At 40.3% G+C, this 22,954-nt stretch overlaps 1 protein-coding gene and 1 long non-coding RNA gene across 14 annotated transcripts in view; one reads left to right on the forward strand and one right to left on the reverse strand.

The window, feature by feature from the left end:
* The window catches only part of ALDH1A2 (aldehyde dehydrogenase 1 family member A2), a 101,359-nt gene that overhangs the window by 49,307 nt on the left and 29,098 nt on the right, over window positions 1–22,954 (forward strand). For all 12 annotated transcript variants that reach the window (XM_039723142.1, XM_039723141.1, XM_039723140.1 and 9 more), the window contains 2 exons: window positions 21,468–21,572; window positions 21,809–21,949. In XM_039723142.1, coding sequence (XP_039579076.1) covers window positions 21,468–21,572; window positions 21,809–21,949 — 246 coding nt within the window. The remainder of the gene's footprint in view (window positions 1–21,467; window positions 21,573–21,808; window positions 21,950–22,954) is intronic.
* On the reverse strand, window positions 303–21,903 carry LOC120508991. 2 transcript variants are annotated; one of them, XR_005629129.1, is made up of 3 exons: window positions 21,774–21,903; window positions 20,414–20,475; window positions 303–700 (listed from the first exon to the last, which is right to left on the reverse strand). It is a non-coding gene; the product is annotated as an uncharacterized LOC120508991 (long non-coding RNA). The 2 variants fall into 2 exon arrangements; XR_005629128.1 differs by lacking the exon at window positions 303–700 and adding an exon at window positions 15,517–15,709.

The following is a 22,954-nucleotide window of genomic DNA, read 5'->3' on the forward strand; positions in this document are numbered from 1 at the left end:
CAAAAAATGCATATGGTTTCTTGCTCATAAATTCTTTTATAATAGTTAAATAAGCAAGGAATGCAATTATTGGATGCTGTGTAGTGCTACACCTCGGGAGCAATCATACTGTGCAAAGAGTATTTGGCATGAATTTTGTTCATTGCTGGTTTCAGTGTGAACTGTGCTTCAGGAGGGTTTCGTGGGAAATACTTGAGAGTAGTATCACAGCCAGTTTGCATCATAAATGTATTGCATTTCTCTGTTCTAAAACTGGAGAATTGATTCTAAAAACCTTTGAAGAGGACAGCAGTCATCAGCAATCACAGCTTTCTCTGTGTGAGAATGTACAGTGACCTTTAATGAATCAATACATAATTCCATCATCTCAGATGTAAAATGTAACACATTTTATACGAATGGAACAATTAAAAGAAAGTTATTTCATTTCAATATTAAGCCAAAACCAATGGCAATGTTTCTTCTAAGCTTGGGTTTGAGATATCAGGTAACTCCTGGTTTCTTTTGAGAAAATTTTGGTTTAGGACAGGTATCAAATGTTTCACTTGGCATATCCTCTGTCTCTGTTTTTCTGTCTGTCTCGCTCTGTCCTCCTTTTTCTCTTTCTCTGCAGGAAATTCAAGTGATTTATAGATAATTGGAGTCTTCAGCTTGGAGTTTTGTCTTGGGCAGGACTTTTATCCTGGATCCACTTTCCCACCTATTACAAAGAAAAACAATCAAAAAATGAAATAATGGATTGTAACTTGATTCTTTCTTTTGAGGGAGTGGTCACTTCATGTCCTAAATGACAAACAACTTCCATAAACAATAAATAACATTAGACTAAGGCACTTTAGCAAGGAAAAGAAAAAAAAAAAGAAAACAACAACCCCAGACCTTGTAAAATCAGACATCTGTAAGCATTCCTAGCAGTCTCTCTCCTGCTTGTTAGCTGGGAATTTTAAATACACAACCAGGACACAGAATTCTTGAACTCTTTATTACAAGTGTCTATGAATGTAAAAATGTAATGATTTGGGAGTTAATTCTTTATGAAAAATAGCAGTGTCTATGAACATTTAAACTTAGTGAAAAAATTTTAAATATATTTTGCCAATTAAATTCTATTTCTGTAATTATAAAGTTGGTAAGTAGACAGGCTCTTTAGAGTAGAACATGTTAAAATTCCAGGATTCCCTAAGTGAGTTTTGTTAAAGATTTGTAATATGTTCTGGGAAAAAGAAAATTGTTAATTAATCTTTTAATAACTGCATTACCCTTGGGGTTGCTATGCAAACTCCTTCCAACTATGTAGATGAAACAAATATCACCTGTGTAATTCTCATTTATTTGATTATTTAGCAGAATTATTTAAACTTGTGAAATATTACTCTGGTAAGTTTATTGAAATAAGCAGAAAACTGGATGTGAAGTCCTTCTGATCCATACACCTGACAGAGCACCCAGAGGCAATGTATGTTTGGATAGGTCAGAAAAAATATGATTTAGTGATGAAAATTACCCAATGCCATGGTTTTATGTAGGATGTGCAGCAGTAGCTATTGGGACTTCAGTACTGGAAGTCAGCCTATGCTGCTTTAAAAAACCAGTCATTAGAAATATTTTTTCCCAGTTTTTTAATACCTTGGCACAGTCTGTGAAAAATAAAGTGTTGTAGATGTGTGTAATAAGAACTGGTGAGCAGGATGTGAACCAGACATGCAGGTGAGTGTTCAAGCACACAGGGTTAAGTTTTGTGTGGCTGGCAAGTCCTGGAACTGCTGCATTTGGGATTATCTCTCTTTTCACTGTGATGACTCTGTAACTCTTTAGTTTTTAACATTAGCATTTGGGGAGAATAGCATCTGCAGAATAGGGCATCTTGGAGTATTGCATGGAACTAGGTTGTTCCACAGCCCTGTGGCACAGCAAGCCCTCCTCAGGCGTGTCAGGAGCGTGCTGGCAGTGCTGGGCTCCATATGTAGGGGGGCTCATAGGTAGGAAGGGGATCCAGCCCTCCCCCTGGGAGTAAGTCACGCTTCTACAAAAGTCAGCTTTGTGTCAGAAACTCTCCCAGAACGGCTGTTCCAGAAATATCAGATGTGTGAGAGAAGCAGTAGCATAATGTCTGCTGAGGACATGTCAATGGCATGTTTAGGATAGGGAGGACAGCCTAGAGAACCTGACAGCTTCTCAGGGTGGTCAGAGGGTTCACACTGTTACCCTGATGCCTCTCCTTTTTAACTTTTATGAAACTCTATTTTCCCTCCTGAGACTGTCTCCCAAGGATCTGACAGCAGATATGGAATCAGCCCAGTGGATTGAGCCCTATGCAGCATTGCCCTCCTGCTGTCTCCATTTCAGGAGCTAAAGGTGTTTCTGCAGGATGTGGCTGTCCTTCCTTTGTTATGATCATGTTATAATGGCATAATCACATCTGATTTACAAAATATTTTCATTGTGGTTGGAATAAGTTATGTTGACTCTTTCAAGGACAGCCTGGTAGAGAATGAGGACCCCGGGGCTCTGTCCTGTTGCAGCTCTGTCACTACATCAGGTAGCTGAGTGAATAAACGTTCTCAGTTTGCATCATGTTGAGCACACTAATCCAGATGGATGTTTTATGTTTTGTTTCTTGCTTGCCAACTGATTTAAGTCTGAGCAAGAGCTGAACAACTTTAGCATAAGGAAAAGCTGAAGAATTGAGGTTTTGAGAGCTTTGTAGAAAGAGGTGCCCTAAAGGGATGAAGTTACAGCGCAATGACAGTGAGGAGGTACATGAAACATTTCTCTATTAACAGCCTATGATTTAGCTGACAACCATATCTTCTTTGTCCTGTCTAAGCGGGTTTGCCTCTACCCTTACACCACAGGCTGAAATCTGTTCAGATTCTATACACAGGCCAGGTAAACTACCCAGCACTGCAACAGAAAGCTGTATGCTGGAGTTTGTATGAAGTATAGGCAAACTGCTTCTGGGTAGACAGAAGATAACAAATGCATCTCCAATTGTCACATGATAAGCATCTGGGTTTGAAGTATTTTATTGCTAGATTTCAGTATAGTCATTCCCATTGCGCTTCCTTGGCATTACCCTTTCCATTAAAATTTCCAGCACGTGTTTTCCAGATAAAATTCTAGACTGATATTATGATAGAAGGCAGGAAATATTTTGTTTAGATTAATATGCAGAATCTGTTGGGTTTTTTTTGAACACAAGACAAGCTTTGGCAAAACTCAGGTAAGTGAGGAATATGTGCGTTTTCCCATCTGTCTTTCCCTAAATGAGCTACTTTGGTGCCTTTTGAAGTCAGATCCACTGAGCGATGCCTGAAAAAGCAGCTTGGCTTTTGGGTCACCTAGGTGAGCACAGTTCTTTTACAAAAGATGGGGCACAGAAAATCAGAGATGTTTACATGAAGAGAAGATAAATAGAACAGCTACTTTACCCCTTTGTGGAACACTTCAGCATGTGATGCTGACACTAGGGATGCCCTCTGTATCATCACATACGATGTTTCAGTGTGTATGCTGTATGCAGATTTACTGTTGTTTACATCTCCAGTTTGAATTCTCTTCCAGTGTATTCATGCCTTGGTTTTAGTATTACAATCCATCAACTCAGTGATCAGAAAATATTTATACAATTCCTTCCAAGTAGTAGCCTAAATATGGGATTATTCTTTCCTTCCCAAACCTTTATGGTCTTCTGCACAAGCTCAATTTACTCAAGTTTTGCATGAGGACACAAGAAACAAGCATAGCTTTACGTGTATCCAGTCCCTTTGCTTACTCCAGTACAGCCACAACAGCCATGAGCCTTAAAAACACAGAAAGCACAGGGCTGAACTGGCCCCAGCTAGAGAACTGTGGCAGACTGCTGTGTTACTGAGGGGTAACTATGGCAGCAGTGACCTCTTACTGTGCTGAATCTGCTGGATCTTCAGAGAAAATGCACCCTGGTTTAATGCATCAAGCTGTACAATAATATATTGCTGACTCTGTCGGGTTGGAAGGGTCAGATGATGCACTGAAAGACTTTCTCATTGATTTTCTCATTGCAAAAAATGTTTAACACTTGAAGTATTCAAATGCAAAAGATCCATGTATTTATTTGCATACCAAAACTAGAAGGCCAGTAATAATCGGAGCACTTGCCTGAGTTGAAAGGGAGACAAATTCATACCCTTGCTCTGAAGCAAGCAGAGCAGAAACTTGAATATGGATCCTTAATTTCTCATGGGGAATAGGTCCAAATTTTGCTAACTTTGCCTGTATTTATGAAGAATTTCATGTTATCTGCTGTTGGATAATTTATTTCTAAGTATTGATGAGGTCTCAGACATCAGCTTGATAGCCCAGTAGGCAGAACACTAATGAAGAAAAAGTAGGATTAGAGTCTTTGCTTCAAGAATAATCATGATGTTGGACACAGCAAGGAATAATACACACACTCTCACACGTTTTCATTCTGAAAAAAACCAAACCCCTCTCATTCTCTGTTTCATTTTGTCCTTCAGAAACATTTCCCACAGAAGCTGACCAATATCCATATTACATTTCTATCTTGTATATCTGCATTTTCTGATAAATCCCGCTGTCCAAAAATTCTTGATGCAGCTTGTCCATCTCCCTGTGGAGATGCAAAATTGTTCCCAGCAGATCTTAATGGGCTCTGCCAGTTTGAAGTTATTCACTGCCCTCACCTGCCTGGGAGTACCACTCCATGGACCCACAGCATCCAGTGTTCTCTTTCCTTTCCAATGCACGTGAACAGTTCCCTTCAGTGAGCTGTTCATGGACATTGCAAATCATGGCACAGATCAGCATCCAGGGTTGTCTGAACCCTTCCTTCCAAGAGGCTTGGCATCTCCCTTGAGTTGCCCAAATGTCATTTAACTTCAGCCTTAGTAATATTTTCTATAATACTCTGATTAGCCTGAACATTTTTATCTACAAACTCTGTACCTTCCTATTAATGATCTGCAAAGGCAGGTGAGCCAAGATATTGATTGCCAGTCACAGAAACGAAGGGGCACCTTGCTATTAACCTCTTTCCAGGGAGAATTATCCGTTTATTTCCAGTCTTTTTATCTTATCTCTTAACCACTTTTTAATCCATGGCAGGACTTTATCTTTCACCATATGGTTACTAACTTTCCTTAATAGCCTCTTGCTAAGGACTTTATCATCAAAAGCCTTTTTAAAGTCTAAATAAATTGTATCCACTGATTCATCTCAGTTTCTCATTTGACTAACTATCTTCTAAGAAATCTCACACATTTACAGAGATAAATGATAAAAGATGAGTTCAGTGGTCCATATAATAAATTCTTTGTCAGGTCTTGCAAAAAGTCTTCTTTCTTCTTTTACAGTTTTGCAGCAGCAAGGCTGGACTGTGGCATTTCTCTATTTATTTTTTGAAAATTCTTTTATTCTCCCTAATTCTAAAAAAAAACCCCATAGGTTTTTATCTGTTAGGGGTTTTTTAGGAGTAGAACTCATTCCTTGATACAAGTAACCAGTATATCAAATCTAGTTCAGCTGAAAGAAAGGACAGACAAAAAATGCAATTAAAGACAAGATCATAAGGAAGCTATGTAAATGTAATATAAGCACAGATGTGTAGAGGTTTAAAAATCTTCAGAAAGCTGCAGTCCTATGCAGTTCTCTAGTGAGGAATCCTCAGACAAGGAACAAGACATCCCTACTTAAAGCACAGTAAGTGCATGGATAGCTGTGTGAAAATTTACTACCAAGTATTATTCAGAGAACAACAAAAGCTATCTAAACATTGCCATCCAAGGGCTCAGTCATTCATTACTGTTATGTTTAGCAAATGAATTGCTGTTCAAACTGCATATTCCTATCTGGTTTTCTCCGAAACACAAGTTCCCTATTTCAGAATTTGTCCAAAACCATATTTCTATTCATCAGTCTTTTCTGTAAATAGCAATCTACCTTTGTGACATGAATACAACACATCAGTGCTAAGTCACATGGTGAACTAAGGTTTAAGAGCACTTCATTACTAAAAGTGTGATATGTGAAGCCACGTAAAAGTGTTGCTGCAATAGTCTCCCAAGTGAAAAAAAGAAAAGAACCTAATCCCTGATTACTTGGAAGTCAGTGCCTTTCATAGACAGCCTGGTGAACAATGTCGATGACTTGAAACATAATGCATTCCACCTTTGTTGGACTGAAGGGAGAAAAATACTGCAGAGAACCAACCACATCATGTTCTGTGACCCAAGTGAAAATGTTTAAGGTCAGCTCAATCTCAGTTGGCCTCAGCTGGAGGCTAAAACACTGGGACCACACTGACCACTAGAGTATATAGACCTTAATCTGTGAGGGATTCCCAGGTAATGAAGACTTGAATTGAACTCAAAATCTAAGGGGGATACTGTGGGACAGCTGTGAGGAGCTTACAGCAGGTGGTGTGGTTACAGAAAGGATATGTTTGCTAATTTCCATGCGGATTTATGCCCTAATTTAAGTGAGTTCCAAAAAAGTCCATTTGGAAAGTCACAAAAATACCAAAAGTGTTGCATGGTAAAACAGGCTGCAGCCCCTTTGCTGAACTTGGAACGAGGATGCCAGGGGGACACTGTCCTCTTACCATGCTCTGGTCCTGTGGCAATGATTACACTAAATCCCTTGGGTTTTACTCAGAAACTATCAGAAAGTGCCCTTCCAGACAGAAATTCCAAAGACGTGTATTTACACAGGTAAGGTCTTATCTCTATATGAGACTGATTTCTTTCCAAAGCAGAGCTATTTACCATTCTGTGTAAATACGGGTATTTTTAGACTGTCTTATAAAGGCTGATCTTATCCTCTTGTGAGTAGGTCAGCATGCCTTAAATTTGTCATTTGTCAGAATGTCAGGTGTACATTTCATCTGAAGTAGATCTCTCCAACTGGAAGATCCTTCCAGGTCTGTGCTGTGGCAGTTTTCTCATGCTTCATGGGAGAAACACCACTTAATGCATCATCATCCTCATCACCCCCACCACTGGTACACTCTGTTTTTTATGCAATTCCTGATGCCTTTTGAAAACTGGAAGAACTGATGCAGTAGATTTCAGGATGCATTAGCATTTGGAATTTATTTTTATTTCAGGAACTTTATTTCAGCTCCTTACAGCACAATTGGGATTGAAGCACTGTGCCTGTCCTGGGCTCAGCCCCTAAATGATTTTTGATGTACTGCTGGTGTTAGATTTTCAGTTTAGATTATTCCCCAGAACAAGTATTTTTACCTGTCATTTTCCAGTCTTCCAACTCGTGGCTCTGCTTTTGTAGTTTTTGAGCAGAAATATAATCTCCTTCAGGATAACCAAATAAGGATCTCCCCAAAATAAGCAGCAACCTCTGGAATTATCTTCAGTCTCCCTTCCATAGCCAGGTTGTGTTCAGAATCCAGTGACCCTGCCACAGACCATATTTGCTTATTTGTTTAATTTAGGCTTCTCTTGGATGTTTTATTTCTGTTACCTTTCCAGTGATTTTCTTCAGAATATTTAGTACGTTTTGTAGCAATTTTTATTTTTGGTGTTTGCAGTCTTTGTGTTTTCCAGCCTACTTTTCCTCTCATGTCTTCCTCCTTTGCCACCCCATTTATTTTCTTCCTTGTGCTTCCCATTTTTAACCTTGGGAATGCAAACCTTTTTTGACTCTTTCACATTCTTAAGCCTCCATGCTGATTCTATGGATTTTAATTTCCGAGCTTCAAGCAGGGAGTTTCTAAGTTACTTCCTCTTTAAAAAAAAATCTGCTTCTTGAAGTTTAGTATCCCAGAGAGTATGGCTTCTTCATGTGTTTCTCTCCTGCAAGGAAGCTGGAATTATTTACATGGTAACCATTTCTCAGGGGTTCAGACACAATTTTTAGTTCTTGACAGGACTATGTCAAATGCTGTTTACATTAGGATACAGAAAACTGTTCTCTACACACTGTTTCAGTGCAGCTTTCAGTGAACTAATACAGAGTTATTTTGGCTCCAGCCTTACTGCCTTCATACTCTTTTTCCTCTCCAGTACCACTTCAATGGCACTTCAGTTGCTCTTATTTTGAAGTCAGTACCTCACTCCAGCTATTATCCTTCACGATCCACACTGCTCCTATACCCGTGGGTCTGCATTTTGTGTTATTTCTCCCCTCCAACAGTGCCCACGCAAAGCGTTGCACACACAGAGCTGCTCCCCCCTCTGCAGCCTGACTTGTCCTCCCTACACAGCTTACACGTAAAAAGTGTGGTATGCCTCTGATAATTCTCATCCCCTTATGCTCAGAAAATGCTGTTTTTTCCTCTCAGTGACAGAGTCCAGATCACCCATTTTCACGCTCGGCTTTCTTAGGCTGGTTTATAGGCACTTGCGCTTTTATTTCCCGACTCAAAGATGACCTAGATGAACATTGTGATCTAGTTCCTTGAAAAACCCTGTAAAGTCTTTCAGCTCAATCGCAAAAGCACTTCCCATGACACTGCACCTCACTTTTATTTACCATTCTGCTAGTGTAAAATGTCCTTAAAATAGAATTTAATTTTAAACTGGGTTTAATACCTCTTTATATTGTCAAATTGATTTGAGAAGGCATTTATGTAACTGACAGGTGGATACATAGATATCTTTTTTTTTTAAGGAACCACTTCATTTTGTTGTCTGAAACATATTTGGAGTATATTTTAAACATTCTTTGCACCCAGACATAAAAGCACTGTCCTGATTCTACTGGATATTTTCAAAGCTTACCATAACATGTGTATTTTACATTTGCTTATGTTTTTGGTTTTTTTTTCAGCTGTAACAGAAATAGTTTATTCTTGAGTTTGTCAAAACTAGCAAGAAATTACCACCTACCTTCCAAAACAAGGAATTTTTTATTTTTTCCAGTTGTTTCAGTTGTGACACACTGTTACAGCAGTCCTGTACCAGAATGGCCTCCACAGACCTTGAGAAACAAGCACAGTTGTTTTTCAGGATGTCTGGTTAAGCCTTTATCCCCTTTTCCATCAGTGCCTGACATTTTGTTGGTCTTCCTCTTTTTCATGCTTTCTTTACCACAGTTACTTAACAGCCTCTTCTCTTTTGTTTTGTTTATTGGATGCTGTTTTCTTGCAAGGTGAAAATCAAGCTCTGGTTTTTTCACTATTAATTTGAAACAGTGATATAATACCAGCACTAACTGTGCTATAGCAATGCTGATGATGGCTTAGGAGTCTTGGTGGTCCAACCCTTTGATAGTGGTTTTAAATCTATTTGTTTCATTACTTAAGATGTTTTTAGCTGGTATCACTCAACTGCAAGTGTTAATATTCTGCTCCATCACATCTTTCAGAAGGCATTAATTGATTCAGCCTCACTGTAAAACTGTGACAAGGTTCCTTCACAGATGGGGGAGTTTAAATTTGTGGGAGTGTAACCATGACTAACTCAGACAGTAGGTCAGTGTCAGAGGCAGGATCTCTTGCTAAACCAGCCAGACTACAAGAAGATCAAGCCTCTATTTTTGTACATGGTATTCTGGGAAATGGCAATACAGATGAATTTTGGAGCTGGTGTTTACCTGTGGATGCATGTTTGCATTTCTGTATGTTACTAACTGCACACCTCTTGGTGTGCTCACACACACACGGTACAGATGAAAAGACTCCTTTCTTTCTGCTCTTTCCTCTCTTTCTGTGTCACTTCATCAGGAGTTGTCTCTGTTGCTGTTCCTCTGAGTGTTGTCAGGGAGGCAGTGCTCTCCTTGCTGCAAGATCTGCATAATGAGTTCAGATGGAGCTGAAGCTGGTGATGTTGTTCCCCTCTGTACTTCTCTTTAGGAGGAGGAATATTCCATCAGTACAAAGCAGTGACAGTACTGGAACTGCAGTTCTGCTATTGCTTCTATTCACGTCTCAAAGGTTTGTTTCAGTAAGGCACTCCAGCATGGAGGGAGAAGGAAAGCCCTCCTGTTTTAGATGCCAAGCAGGAGCCCAGTGCAGAACATGCCCGCTGACAGCACAGCTCTTCCTCCCATCAGCCAAACAATTGCTTTTAGTGTCTGGATTCTGCATGCAACACCAATGTGTTCATGCTCTTGCTCTCTGTCTGAGTTAATTTCTTTCCTTGAGGGAGCAACAGGACAAATCCTTTGATAACTTGTTTCCTGGTTAGAAGCCTTTACCTGCTTTCCTGGAGTGGTTCCCTGTGGCTGGGAAGCCTTGTAGTCAGCTCTTCCAGCTGTTTGCCTAAATGGTCTTTAGGGAGACTAAAAGCAATGAACCAGGAATAGCAACATTTGACTTCAGCCAGGTCCCATGGGAATTTAGTAATTACTCACTGCATTGGACTGGCAACATACCTTATACCTTACAGCAGGTACCTGCCAAAGGCTGCATGCCATGAGCCTCCACAAACAGCTGGCACTGGTGAGCTCCTTGCAGCAGTGTGGCACTGGGGGACGTTTGCTGTAATTAATACTGGGCTCCATACCTTTACCTACCAATAGTACTTGCAATGTCTGGGTGAAAAAAATTCTCAGATCTGTCTCAATAGTGTTTTTAGCTATTTAGTGATCATGTGTCATTGTGTTCACTACAAGCATAAATCCTGTCTTGTAGACAGCAGGGAAACTAATGAGGTTTGCCCATATTCTGATATCATTACAAGGGGTTCCAGCAGAGAAAAATGCAGTTTGGTTATAAAGGGGAAAATAATTTTAAAGGAAATTGGGAGAGTGGGTCTCAGGATTGCATATTTGAGTATTCAAGTTTTTTAAAGAAGGCTCTTTATTGACAAGACTTATAGCACCCTCTGCTCATTTAAGGAAAGCTCAGTATAACCAGGTATTGGGTTTGCTCTAATTCACTTGTTTAATACTGCATCTTTGGCAAAAGTTTAGGGTCATGTTTTTTATTTACATACTCAAAGTCATTAGTCTGTTTCTATTCAAAGTTAAATATAAGAGCTCATTTTTCATGCAGGCCTTCATCTCTATACAGAATAACTTGCTGGTCATATACAAAAATGTTAAATTCTATCAAACATTGGCATTATTTTGTTATATCCTCAGGCATTCTATTTGATTGAGACTGTAATCAGCTCTTGCAAGAACACTCCACACCCAGTTTTAGCTTAGCACCACAGTGTACTTTGAGGTGTAAATCTGTCAGGTATCCAAGCACAGCAGGATACTTTGACAGTTTAAACCCAGTTCTCCCCAATCAGCCTTATGAATAATAAAAAACAGTTTTGTACATGTTTCCAGTTTTGTACATGTAAAAGGCAATGACTTAATCAACAGAAAGAACTGGAGGAGAAATTAGAACTGAACTCTGAGGAAAGGTAGTCTAACAGTTTCTTCTCTCCAGAAGAATATTCTAAAGTAAATAAATTAGTATTTTCCAAGACTTTTTGTTGAAAATAATTTCCAGCCTGAGAGATTTCATTGCAGCATTGAATGAGAGGTGTTGGGTTCTTTTGCATCTTCTTGAAGAGTGAAAAGAATTTATAAATCAGACTTCTGGGAATTGTTATCTCACAGCTTCTTCTAACAAACACAACAATTTGTTTTAAAGGCTTTCACCAAAGATGTCATAAGTGGTAATCCCTATGTTGTAAGTGGGTACTTAATGTGATTTAACTTAATGCTGATGATGCAAAGCTATTCTCCCCCAAAGCCCATTAAGAACATCCAATTTTCTGGTAGACTAACACTCCTGCTTACTATCGTAGAGATAAGTGACTGTTTAACCAGGACAAGAAGTAATACTTTCAAACCAAGGCTGCAAAACTGAGTGGCCACAAAACTGTTCTTTGTGAAAGTTCAGACTTTGAATGTAAATGTCACAAGCTGAGGTTTTTGTTTTTAGGAGTAGTTTGAATTTCTGTATGTACACACATGTACACACAGGCACTTTGCATCACCTTAAAGGGTGTACTGGTGAATATCATTATTTATGATATCAGTAGGCATGGTCTAGTAAGAAAGAGGCCAGTGCAAGCCATTTGTGTAAATTAGGTAAATAAATAATGAGGCTTATTTCATGTCTCTCCAAAGTGCAGATAATTCTAACAGTTTATTGAAGATAATGCTTCTCACACCACAAGCTTTTTGTGGCTTCTGTACCTGCAGAACAGCACAAAAGGAAATGTCTCTGGCATCATTAACAAAACATGCTAACAGTAATATTTGAAAAGCTTCAAGATGCAAAGTAGAAGCGAAGGCAAACTTTTCAGGAGCTTAAGGCTGCTCACTTGGGTCTAATATAGACTTAGCACTTTGCAGGTCAGTGGCTCTGCTATTTGTCTCTGACCTAACAGATCTGGAGTTCTTCACATCAAAACCAAGTCTTGCTGAGCTGAGATCAAACGTGTTAAGGTAAGGATCTTGCCAGTGATTTATCGTGCCAGGGAGGGTGATCAGGCCATAAGGGGCCACTGCAAATGAAGCTGACATTCCAGCAATTTCTCATGTGTAGTTATAAGGTAATTTTCTCAGGCAGAGCTTTAAGTCAAAATAAATTTGCTTACTGTATTTTTCTGTGTTGTCTATAATGTCTGAAATCCTAGGAGGAATATTTATTTATGCAGCACAGCTAATTTCTAAGTAAGAACTTGATCCTGGTGATGAACATTTAAAATGGCAGTTACTTACAAGGGAGATTAAATTCTTCCAAATGGCAGAACATATTTCCCATGTACAGATTAATAGCTCAAACTGTTTTCTGTCACACATAAGGAGAACACAAGACTTGCAATGCACAAACAATGCAAAACACAAGAGAACTACACAGAGTAATACGAGTCTTGTTTGTACAAACCCCTCCTCATTCCCACCATTTCAAATGAGCACTTGTGGAAGGGTTTCCAGGATCAAGTTCTTAATAGCCACAACTTCATTAAAGCCCAGTGACAGCCCAATAATTGATTATGTAAACAAATACTCCTCCTCTCCACTCTCAATTTAGTGGATTTTAAAAAATCTTTCATTATTTCACTTTCTAAGGTGCAAAAAGTGATACCAAGGATCATACTCCATCAAAACCACTGCCACCCTTACCCAATTCATCCAGTGATAGTTTGTCTTTGTAATTAGTGAAAATGGAAAGCACAGTTAATTTTTTACTCATCCTGATTTCACAAGCAATGTTTTCTGAAGAGAGTAAATGTTCTTCTCCAGCAATTAAAGAGTCCCACTGATGAAAGGATAAGTAAAGCTTGGGAGCTTAGTTTCTTAGGAATACATGAAATATTACCTGAGCTATGTTATTGCCCCTGTATTGTTCTACTAACAGCAGACAAATTCTTCATTAACTGAAAAAAGTAAAAATTACTTTGAGGAAGGCTTTTATGTGCTGCTACGAAAGTTTCTTCCCACAGGTTTAATAAGGCAGCCAAAAGGAGTAAAATGTTTGTGGTGGGTATAGTTCAACAGACAATACAATCTGAAGTTTCTTCTCTTTAGATTAATTTTCTTGAACAACCAGGCACAACATAATCCCTTTAATGAGACTGAATTGAAATAACGGATGCTGTACCAGCATGTGGCACAGTGAGGAACTAAAATAGAAAAGGGTATCATCACAGTTTGGCAGCCTGGGTTTTGTGCAGGAAATACTTGGGGGGGAGGAGGAAAGTAAGCATGCTACTGCATGTTGCTAAGACTTATTTAATCTTCTTAACTAATTACTCACACTTCCTAATTCAAAATCATACAAACAAAAATGTTTAGATAAGCTGGGAGTTTTTTCAAATGGGTACCCCCTACAGCTTAGAAAACAAACATGACAGGTTTCCCCTGTCTGATGTGCTGCCATTTGCAGAAGAACAGACCCAACTCCCAGAAAGACAGAAGACTAATTAAGACAGGAAGACAGGCAGGTCAAACATTTGGCGTGAGGGATGAGGGACATAGGGGAGAAAAAATCATGTTACATTCCACTTTCACAGCAGACTGACGGGAGGCTTCAAACCTTTCTCTGATTCCATTTGCTGCTCAGAGACGCTGGATTCCTCCAGTTTCTCCTCCCATCACACCCTTTTCCAAGCATACCATTCCCTAAACCTCTTTTGTCTGTGAGCTGGCTCAGTGGGGGACTTCCCCTATCTGCCTTTAAGCACCTGAACATCCAGGTGAGCAGAACAGGGCAGCAGCCCCTGCAGACAGGTCCTACTTTGCCCTCTCCTTCCACCTCTCTGGGACTGAAAAGAGACCAAACTCCTGCCACCATTAGGGCTGCATCCTGGGAATCCTCCTCCAGCTCATGTTGGCCACACTGAAGCCTGACTTAATTTACACATGCTGAAATGTCACCGAACCTTGATGTACTCACCTCTTTCAAACACTTGGCTTCTGATCCAAAGTCCACTGGTATGAAGCACTGGCTTTCATTTTGGTAGAGTTGACTCAGGCCTTGCTACTTGGGATTAGCACCCAGAGAAGGCAAACACCCTGGTCTTCTCATCAGACACCTACCCTTGGCACAGGGCTGGGCTGGCACAAACGAAATTGTACCAGAGCTGGCTGCACTGCTGCACAGTGAAACTACTCACTTCTTGGGCAGTTTATTTCCAATTCCACTTTTCTGGTCCTGCTGCTGTACTGTGTTTGTAAAGGTTTTAAATTCTCCAACCCTCTCAGTACACTCACAAGTTTGCCCTCTAGATTTCTGGAGTGCAATTTCAAGCTTGAATTTATGAAGGAAAGCCACATTTATGGTACACCAGGTCCAAAAGCTATAGCATTATTCAATCAGGCTCTGAGGTCCAAATGAGATTTTAAAAAAGATGAAGCACCTCACAGCACACAAAGCTTTAGAACAGAGGTATTTTTCCTTTTCAATTTTTTTCTTTCTTTTTCTATTTTTACAGTGTGGGGGGTGTGAGTAAGGAGAGAGAAGTACAACCCAGCAGCCAAAGAGGAAAAATAAAAATCAACATGTTCTGGTTTTGTTTGGCCTTTCAGACCTCACAGGCTCTAGAGCATGTGTCAAGTTTCCAGTGAAACAGCTTTGTTTCCCAGTACAAACATCCCTCTGGAGGCTCTTGCCACTGATTCCTTTTCCTCAACTGGGGCCTGGTTCAGCTCCCACTGAAACCAGCTGGATTTTTTTCCTTTTGTTCTACTCTGGACCCTTGGCCCTCTTGTAGCTGAAAACCAGCTATGCCCACGGGAATTTGGTTGCCCGAATTAGATTTGGTGCAATGTTGTTCCTCTACAGTTCACTGTTAGTTACTCTCATACAATTGCAGTTCCTCCACAGCTGAAAGGCATCTCACTAAAGACCCCAAATCTGGGTAACTTCTGAGGATGATTCTGCTGGGGGGTAAAGAACAAGATGAGAACCACCTGTGCTGAGGTGCTGGGCAGCCAGGCTGCCTGGGCTCGTGCAGGGCTGTCCCCTGAGAGCAGCACAGCCCCTGGCACTGCCCACACAGGATCCTTCATGGCTCAGAAGCAGGATCCTGCAACCTCCTTGGGGAGGTTGGCCTTGAAGCCCATTACTCACCTTTTGTGAACTGCCAGCAAGAAGCTGTGACACTTGCTGGTCACCTGAACAACCCTCTTAAAAATAAAATGAAATGGCACTGCTGATCCATCGCTGGTCATTCAGCCAGCAGACTGCTGGCACTGGCTTTTGCTTTCCTAGTGCCTTCTTACAAACCAGGTTTTTGCTGAATCCATAGCCAGCTGTTGGTTTCCAGTCATTCCCAGGAGTGCCTCACAACATGCTCTAGAATGTGAGAGATTTGCTGTATCAAGACAGCCATAAAAGTGAAGGAAAACAAGGCCTGTGAAAATAAACAAGCTGCACCTCTGATTGGCAATCCCACCTAGTTCATTCCCTTACAATCGTACTAATCATTAGGACTCTTGAAATGTTTCCCAAGGAGAGGAAATGAAGTTGCTGAGATGGGAAAGGATATGAAATTTCCTGACCAGACTGAGGCACAGGTGCCCGGTATCTGGGATGTTATGCAGTATTTACCAAGGGAAATGCTGCTGCTGGATTTTTTGCATGCCTCTAAAATTATTGTCCGTCCCCCCTAAAAGAGAAGTGCCATTATGCACTTCTAGGGCCTCCAGCTCTGAGAAGATGCTGAGGGCCAAGCAGCTGTGATTCTCTTATAAAGTACTTTGGCATCTGATGCCCCCTCCCCCATCCCAGCAGATTTAGTGTCAAAAGCTCTCTAAGGAAAAAGCCACATATGAAAAAAAGATCTTTGATGGAATGAAACTATAACCAGCTACTAAATCAATTGAGTTAGGAAATTCCCAATCCTTCCTCCATTCATCCAGAACCAAATCTCCTGTGGGAAGCCATTATTATTTGGATGTTAAAATCCTCTTCCTGTACCAAAAAACATTTCTAGGAGCTGCAACAGCACAAAAACCTTGTTTATTAAATCCATGGGAAAATAATTCCACCTCCAAAGAGCTGAATGCAGGGCCACTGTCTGTGCACTGCCTGAAGTTCTGAGTTAAACAGCTGGGGAGCCTGAAGAAAATGTCTCATGACATCATCACTAAGCAATATCGAATTAAGAATGTAGATCATCATTTCACTCACACATCATTTGAGAACATTTTCAAGAAAGGAAATGAAAAGTTACATTGTTGCCACCTGTGTTGATTACTCTTATGAATTAAGAGAGCCCAAAAAAAATTTTTTTCCCCTGTATGTTTTAAGGAAAGGCAATACAAAAAAAGAGAGGCACTGAGCATGCAGGAATCCCCAGTGAGTGTAAAAATCAGTTCCATTTCCCAAATCCAGGGCTAGCCCCTGGCTCAACAGCAGAGGGAATCTGAAGTGCCATGAAACTAAAGCTCCATCAACTAAGAGCTGCAAAGGAGGTATTAGTTCTGTACTTTATTTTAATTAGTTATATTTATACACACACTCATAAAGTTAGTTGTTTAGTACTTCCTTGCTGGTAAGTGACAAAACCACATTTTCTCCCTGCTCTAAATTTTGCTGTTGCTGCACTGCAGATCAGAATGCCCAGCCTGGGTTTGTACACATCCCTTCCTCTTTGAATACTTATCACTCCAATTACTTGCATGGTTTAAAATGAACATTAAGTTGCTAATTATTATTAAGCCAGCTGGGATGGATGGCTACTGAAACAAGAGATTGTAGTTGTTTATTTGCAAAGCTAAATTTGCTTTGTGTTATGCTAAAACATTTGCTCTTGGCTTGATTTCAAAACTGATGGGCATCCAAAATGCAACTGAACTCAGTGTGCAATGCTTGTGAAATACAGGTCTTGTGAAAAATGTAATGTATGATTTTCTTCCAACTACATGTCAGCAGTTTCAAAGTAACTTGGAATTTTTACATTGTAACTTTGGAGTTTACTTTTCCTTTCTATACTTTTTGGTATGCTGAGGTATCTCCAAGGCTCTGAACAGTCACTTGACCTGCAAGATGAGTCAGGCTGCTTTCTTGATCAGCCCTGTGGAACTCTGTCAACAGAGGCCATATATAATTAGCCACAGGCAGGATTTGAACCTAGTGAATACATGGTGGGACCATCTTCTTGCAAAGTTCTAGTGAAAGATCTGTGAGAACATGAGTTATTGTCAGTACCAGGAGGATTGTGACTATTCTCTTAGGAAAATCCATACCCTTTCCATCTTTCATTTGGAAAGGAACAGAAATTGCCCAGAGATGTGTGTGTTGAGATCTTGTGAGAATGATGACACTCCAAGGGGCAGCTGGGAGCTCCCACCCAGCCTGTCACACTGCTCTGCTTGGAACAGCCCCTGCCACCCCCCAGCCCCAGCACCTGCACCCCCAGTGCCCTGCTCTGCTGGCCCCTTTGGCATCACTGGGAAACAAAGGTATTTGGTTTCCTCCTTTGCCCACCTCACACCAGCTGCAGCCAGACTCACAGCAGACTCACTCACAGCAGCCTCGGCTGCTTGGCCTCTTGGGTTTGTTCTTGGCTAAATCACTGCACTGCCAGGGACACCTCAGTACAGCAGCAAAGTTGTCCTTTTATCTTCTTGCTCTGACATTACTGCCATTACTGCCTCTGCTGAGAGTAAACGGCAAACAAAATGTTTGTGTATTCCAAGATTTTTCAAGTGCTCCCTTCTTCCCTTTGCCTTTTGGCACAATGCTATTGATAGCACCCAACAGGCCAGGTTATTTAACTGCCACAATACCACATAGCAAATGCATGACACACTATAGACTTTTTCTTCTCCCTACTGCATATCACAAAAGGTAACACTAGGACTCAAACAAAAACAAATTACCTCAGTAACTCCTGGAAAACTCAAGTGGTTAATCAGTTACCTTTTATTTACATATATATGCTTAATGCTGAATTAAGTTGTAAAAACCAAAGGCTGATTTATAGCCCCAGTCAGCCTTAATTAACATTGATTCCAGGGGAATAGTAAATGTGAATAGCCTTCACAATTGAGGTTGAACAATGAACTCACTGGGTGTTGTCCAATTTGTAGCATGATTTACATGGAAGCAAGCCCTTCTTTTTCTAAGGTTACCCCTTTTTTATCTGGTGTTTAGGATGGGTTATATATAATCCATAGATAGGAACATTTGCTGTCAAATATTCCCCCTGATTTAGAGTTAGCCTTTAGCATGATCACTATAAATAAGGGAGAAAAAAACCCAATTTGAGGCTTTGCAGGGATTCCTTTTTCTTGCCATGTGTCATCGCTTCTCCAATTCATGGCATTTTTACGAAGTGGCCATAATGAAAGTCAGATTAAATGTACAGGATATATACATTTAATCAACAGCCATTGGAGTCAGTAGTGCTGGAAGAGTTATAAAAGCCCCTGTGAATGCAAATTTATTGCAAAAGAATCTGCGTCTCGGTGGTAGGAATATCTGCTGAATGGTACTACCTGACACAGAACACCTAAAACTTTCAAAAGTGAATTATTTAAGTGTAAGGCTTTGCTTGTAAAGCCGCCAGCTGCTGGATTTCAAGACTTGAAACTGTTCCAAAACATAGGACTAGGTACTTTATTTGTGCACTAGAGTAAATACTCTGATTTTACTGCCAATTTAAATGTGCTCAGTTTACAGTAATGAGCTTGTATAGGCAATACCTTGTTTATAGAAAGTGGAACAGGAAGAAACTAACATTAACCATTAACAGTAGCAATTTCTCTTGCTTTCAGCTCTAACTTTATACCAAATAGATCCTTCCCATGTCCTATCTGAAATATTTACTATTACTGTTCTTTTTCTAAGTCAGTGGGATAAATGGAGCATTCAATAAAACCATACAGCTTTTCCTTCCAGTCAGCTTGAATTGCAGCACTCTTTTGTAATTCCACAGCACTATTTCTCATTCCCATGGTGAAATGTATTTCAAGAACTAATATATGCCCTGTGTACTAGCAGACCTGATGATAGGTGTTAATCCCAGCAGAATGGAGTTAAGTTTTTTTAATCTAAAAAAGAATAGACCACTGCTCTAAGGGAAATGTACTGAATTGTGGCTGCTACGATTTCTCAGGTTCTTGTACTCAACCAAACTGCTTTATTCTTTCAATGCAGCTCACACAAGAAGCCCATGTGTTTATGTACATCCTGTCACCTTAAACAAACATGCTTACATCTTCTCTGGCCATCTGCTCCTGAAGCTGGAAGTTTTCTCCCTTCCCCTCCCTCCTCAGCACCCCCTGACACACTCACTGGGTGCAGAGTTAGCATGAAGTAAATTCCTTCTTCACAGACTCACAGATCTCAGTGTTTCTTTGCTTCACTAAGGGTCTAAAAGTGACAATGATAGACCAGAGGATTTCAGCTTATGGCATTGGTCACTAGAGAACATACTGGTGATTCTTTCACTATCTAATTTTGGGTTAGCTCCAGAATGTCCTAACAGGGACCAGTTTTGGGTTTGCTGAACAGTGTCATCACTGAGCAGTCTGAGACACAGTCCAAGTATGCAAACAGGTTCAGGATAAACAGGGCAGGCAAGGAAAGCAGTGGTCGTGGTGTGGTAGGTCCTGACTTCAGCAACCTTTGAAAACCTAAACAGAAGGAGCAAGGAGGAGTAAAGAAAGGACAGACTCTGGAATGGATGGAGGAGCATACAGCAAAGAGGTTGAAGTTTGAGGAATAGGGAAGATGAGGAAGCACAACAGAAATGCATCCATAATAGCAAAAGCACATGGAATTGTTGGTTCCTGTACAGTTCTATTGGCAGGGTCTTTTCCAGGCAGGCACAGGTTCCCCCCACACATGGCCACAGTGAGCTGGACACGAGTGAGCTGTGACACTGCAGCTACTGTGGCACTGAGCTGACAAGCCCTGCTGAGAGGAGCACAGCTACAGCACCTCCATTTGGCTTGCAGAGTAGGTTTGAGCAAGCTCATGTCTGGTAACTGAAAACTTTACAGACGTATTTTTGCCTTCTGTGTATAAAGATGGGCCAGTTTCTCTCACCTGTGTATCTCTGATTGGAACTCATCAAGCTTTCCAAGGTCCCCGTCTTTGTAAACACAGCCCTGTATGCAAAAAGAAAACAAACCAGGTGGTGAACATTGCTTCTCTCTACATGTGAACTCCTGCTTTCAGTGGAGTCAGGGGCAAAATTCTGGTATATTTCAATGAGGCCAGGACATCATCTTACACATTTAAAGTTGTATTTCACAGAATCCAATAAAAATACATTGATATCTGGACTTCAAGGAACCCAAGTCATGCCTGGATTTTTGGAGCACTTTTATTCTTAGAAAGATTTGAGTCTGAATACCTGGAAAACTTTTTGTTTATTTTCATGTAGTGACTTCTTTAATACTTGCTAATAAATAATTGCATCCTGTTCTTAAAAGTCTTTCAGCAGAAAATAACAGACATGTATGCAGCTACCAGTAAAAATCTACTTTAAATAAACTCATTTGTCATTACCTTTCTCTAGACAGCTGTTGTCAGCACCATTACCATTTAAATTTGTTTTGCCCCTGACAATTAAAATATCAACACTGAGAGAATGTAACAATTTCCATTGTTCCTAGCAGATAAGCAAGTTAGTTTTGTGCTGCAAGCCGTCACTGTAGCCATAATTAACTGACTGTGTATTGAAGAACTGTGATGTTTGAGATTATTCAGCCTTGACTGGGATGTATCAGTGACTAAATGTTTACTTACTGAACTGAGTGATTACTCCAAATCCTTGTCTTGTCTCCAGCAGTTTCAAGGCTTTTTCTCTCATACAGCTATTTCTTTTTTTAGTTTATTTGTTACAGTTTTTGAACCAAATTTGAACATCAACCAATGTTTAGACTTTGATGTTGCTTCTATAATGACACTGCTATAGAATACAGAAAGACATCAGGGGCTGACCTCAGCCTGAACTCTTGAAAACTGTAATTTTCACACACAAAAATAAGTTTCAGATATTTTGTATTAGAATCTGCAGCTTTTCTCATGAGTTTGTTGTTATATACATTATTGTTTGTTCACGCAAAACACCTGATGACTTTTCTTCCTTTTCTAGATTTTCATCAATAATGAGTGGCAGAATTCTGAAAGTGGAAGAATATTCCCAGTATATAATCCAGCAACAGGAGAACAAATCTGTGACATTCAGGAAGCTGACAAGGTAATGCATCCCATGAATGGCTATATGTTTAATGTATAAATTAAATGTATAACAGATAATACAAATGTACAAATAGATCAAAGCAACCAGTCCAGAATAGCACTGTTGGACAGTTCTTTCATTAGTCATAGTTCCAAAACCTATCACATGTGACTAAGGTTGTATAACAGCAAATTCCATAAGCCTGATTGTGTTATTTACCTTGTGTCTTCAATTTTCTTCTTCCTTCTTCCCAGGTTGATACGGACAAGGCAGTGAGGGCAGCTCGGCTGGCTTTTTCCCTTGGCTCTGTTTGGAGGAGAATGGATGCCTCAGAAAGAGGCCATCTTTTGGATAAGTTAGCAGACTTGGTGGAAAGGGACAGGGCAATTCTTGCTGTAAGTGAAACATAAAAATCAGTCAAATCAGTTGTCACACTGATGGTCAGTTACATTCTGAGGGCCAAATCATTCATGATTGGGTTGATATGAATTGTATGTGAAAGCCACACGCAGCTGCCTGGCTGAAATGGCTCTGTCCATTCACAGCGCGGTGCAAAACCCATAAAAGCCAACAAGAGGCTTCCAGCGGGCTCAGACCAGCTTTGAATTGGACATCCCACAACAGCAGGGGCGTGCACACGTGTGTGCCCGGCCTGGAACTCTTCTAGAATAAGACAAGGCAGGTTGGGATGATCTGTGCAGGCGGGAAGGGAAGGGAAGGGCAGCGAGGTGCTGTGGGACCCTCAGCTGGTGACAGGATCCGAGCGCGGCTCCGTTGCGCTCAGGGTGAAGCCGTCACAACAGTGGCATTGTTAATGTTGTTTTCCGCATGTCAAGTGCTTTGAACTAAGCCCGTGAACATCTTAATTCCAGCTTTGTCAACACTTAAATCATCTTACCGCCGGCAGATACTGTAAAATCGCCATGGGGAGAAGGAAGTGCACAGCAAATCAAGTTTACTCTGCCTGTCATTTAATTTTTATTTCTGGAGCCAAGTTCTTTACTGAGCTGCACTGCAGGCAGTGCCATTAATTGCTCTTGGGGATATAAGTCAGTGCAGAATTAAGCCTCCATTCTTCTCTATAGAAACTCATTTGATGGTTGGTGTGTTACACAGGGGCGTCCTTTGCCCATTCTTAATGATTTCTATTGGACAGCTATTGAGAATGAGTTAAGCTACTCAACATCTTAGGATATTTTATTGGATTTTTTTTTGCTAAATGATCTTAGGAACCCCTAAGAGGATAGCTTATAAGATACTTTTAAAAATAGGAATATTAACTAAAAAATAAAGATAGCTTGTTAATTTATGAGCTTCCCTAGAGGAAAGTTTGTTTATTTGATGGCAATAAATAAACTGGCTGTACAGTATAGATATCTCAGACCTCAGCAGGAGTCTTG

Source organism: Passer montanus, unplaced genomic scaffold, assembly GCF_014805655.1.
Source record: "Passer montanus isolate IOZ18808 unplaced genomic scaffold, ASM1480565v1 scaffold5, whole genome shotgun sequence".
Taxonomy (NCBI): Eukaryota; Metazoa; Chordata; class Aves; order Passeriformes; family Passeridae; genus Passer; species Passer montanus.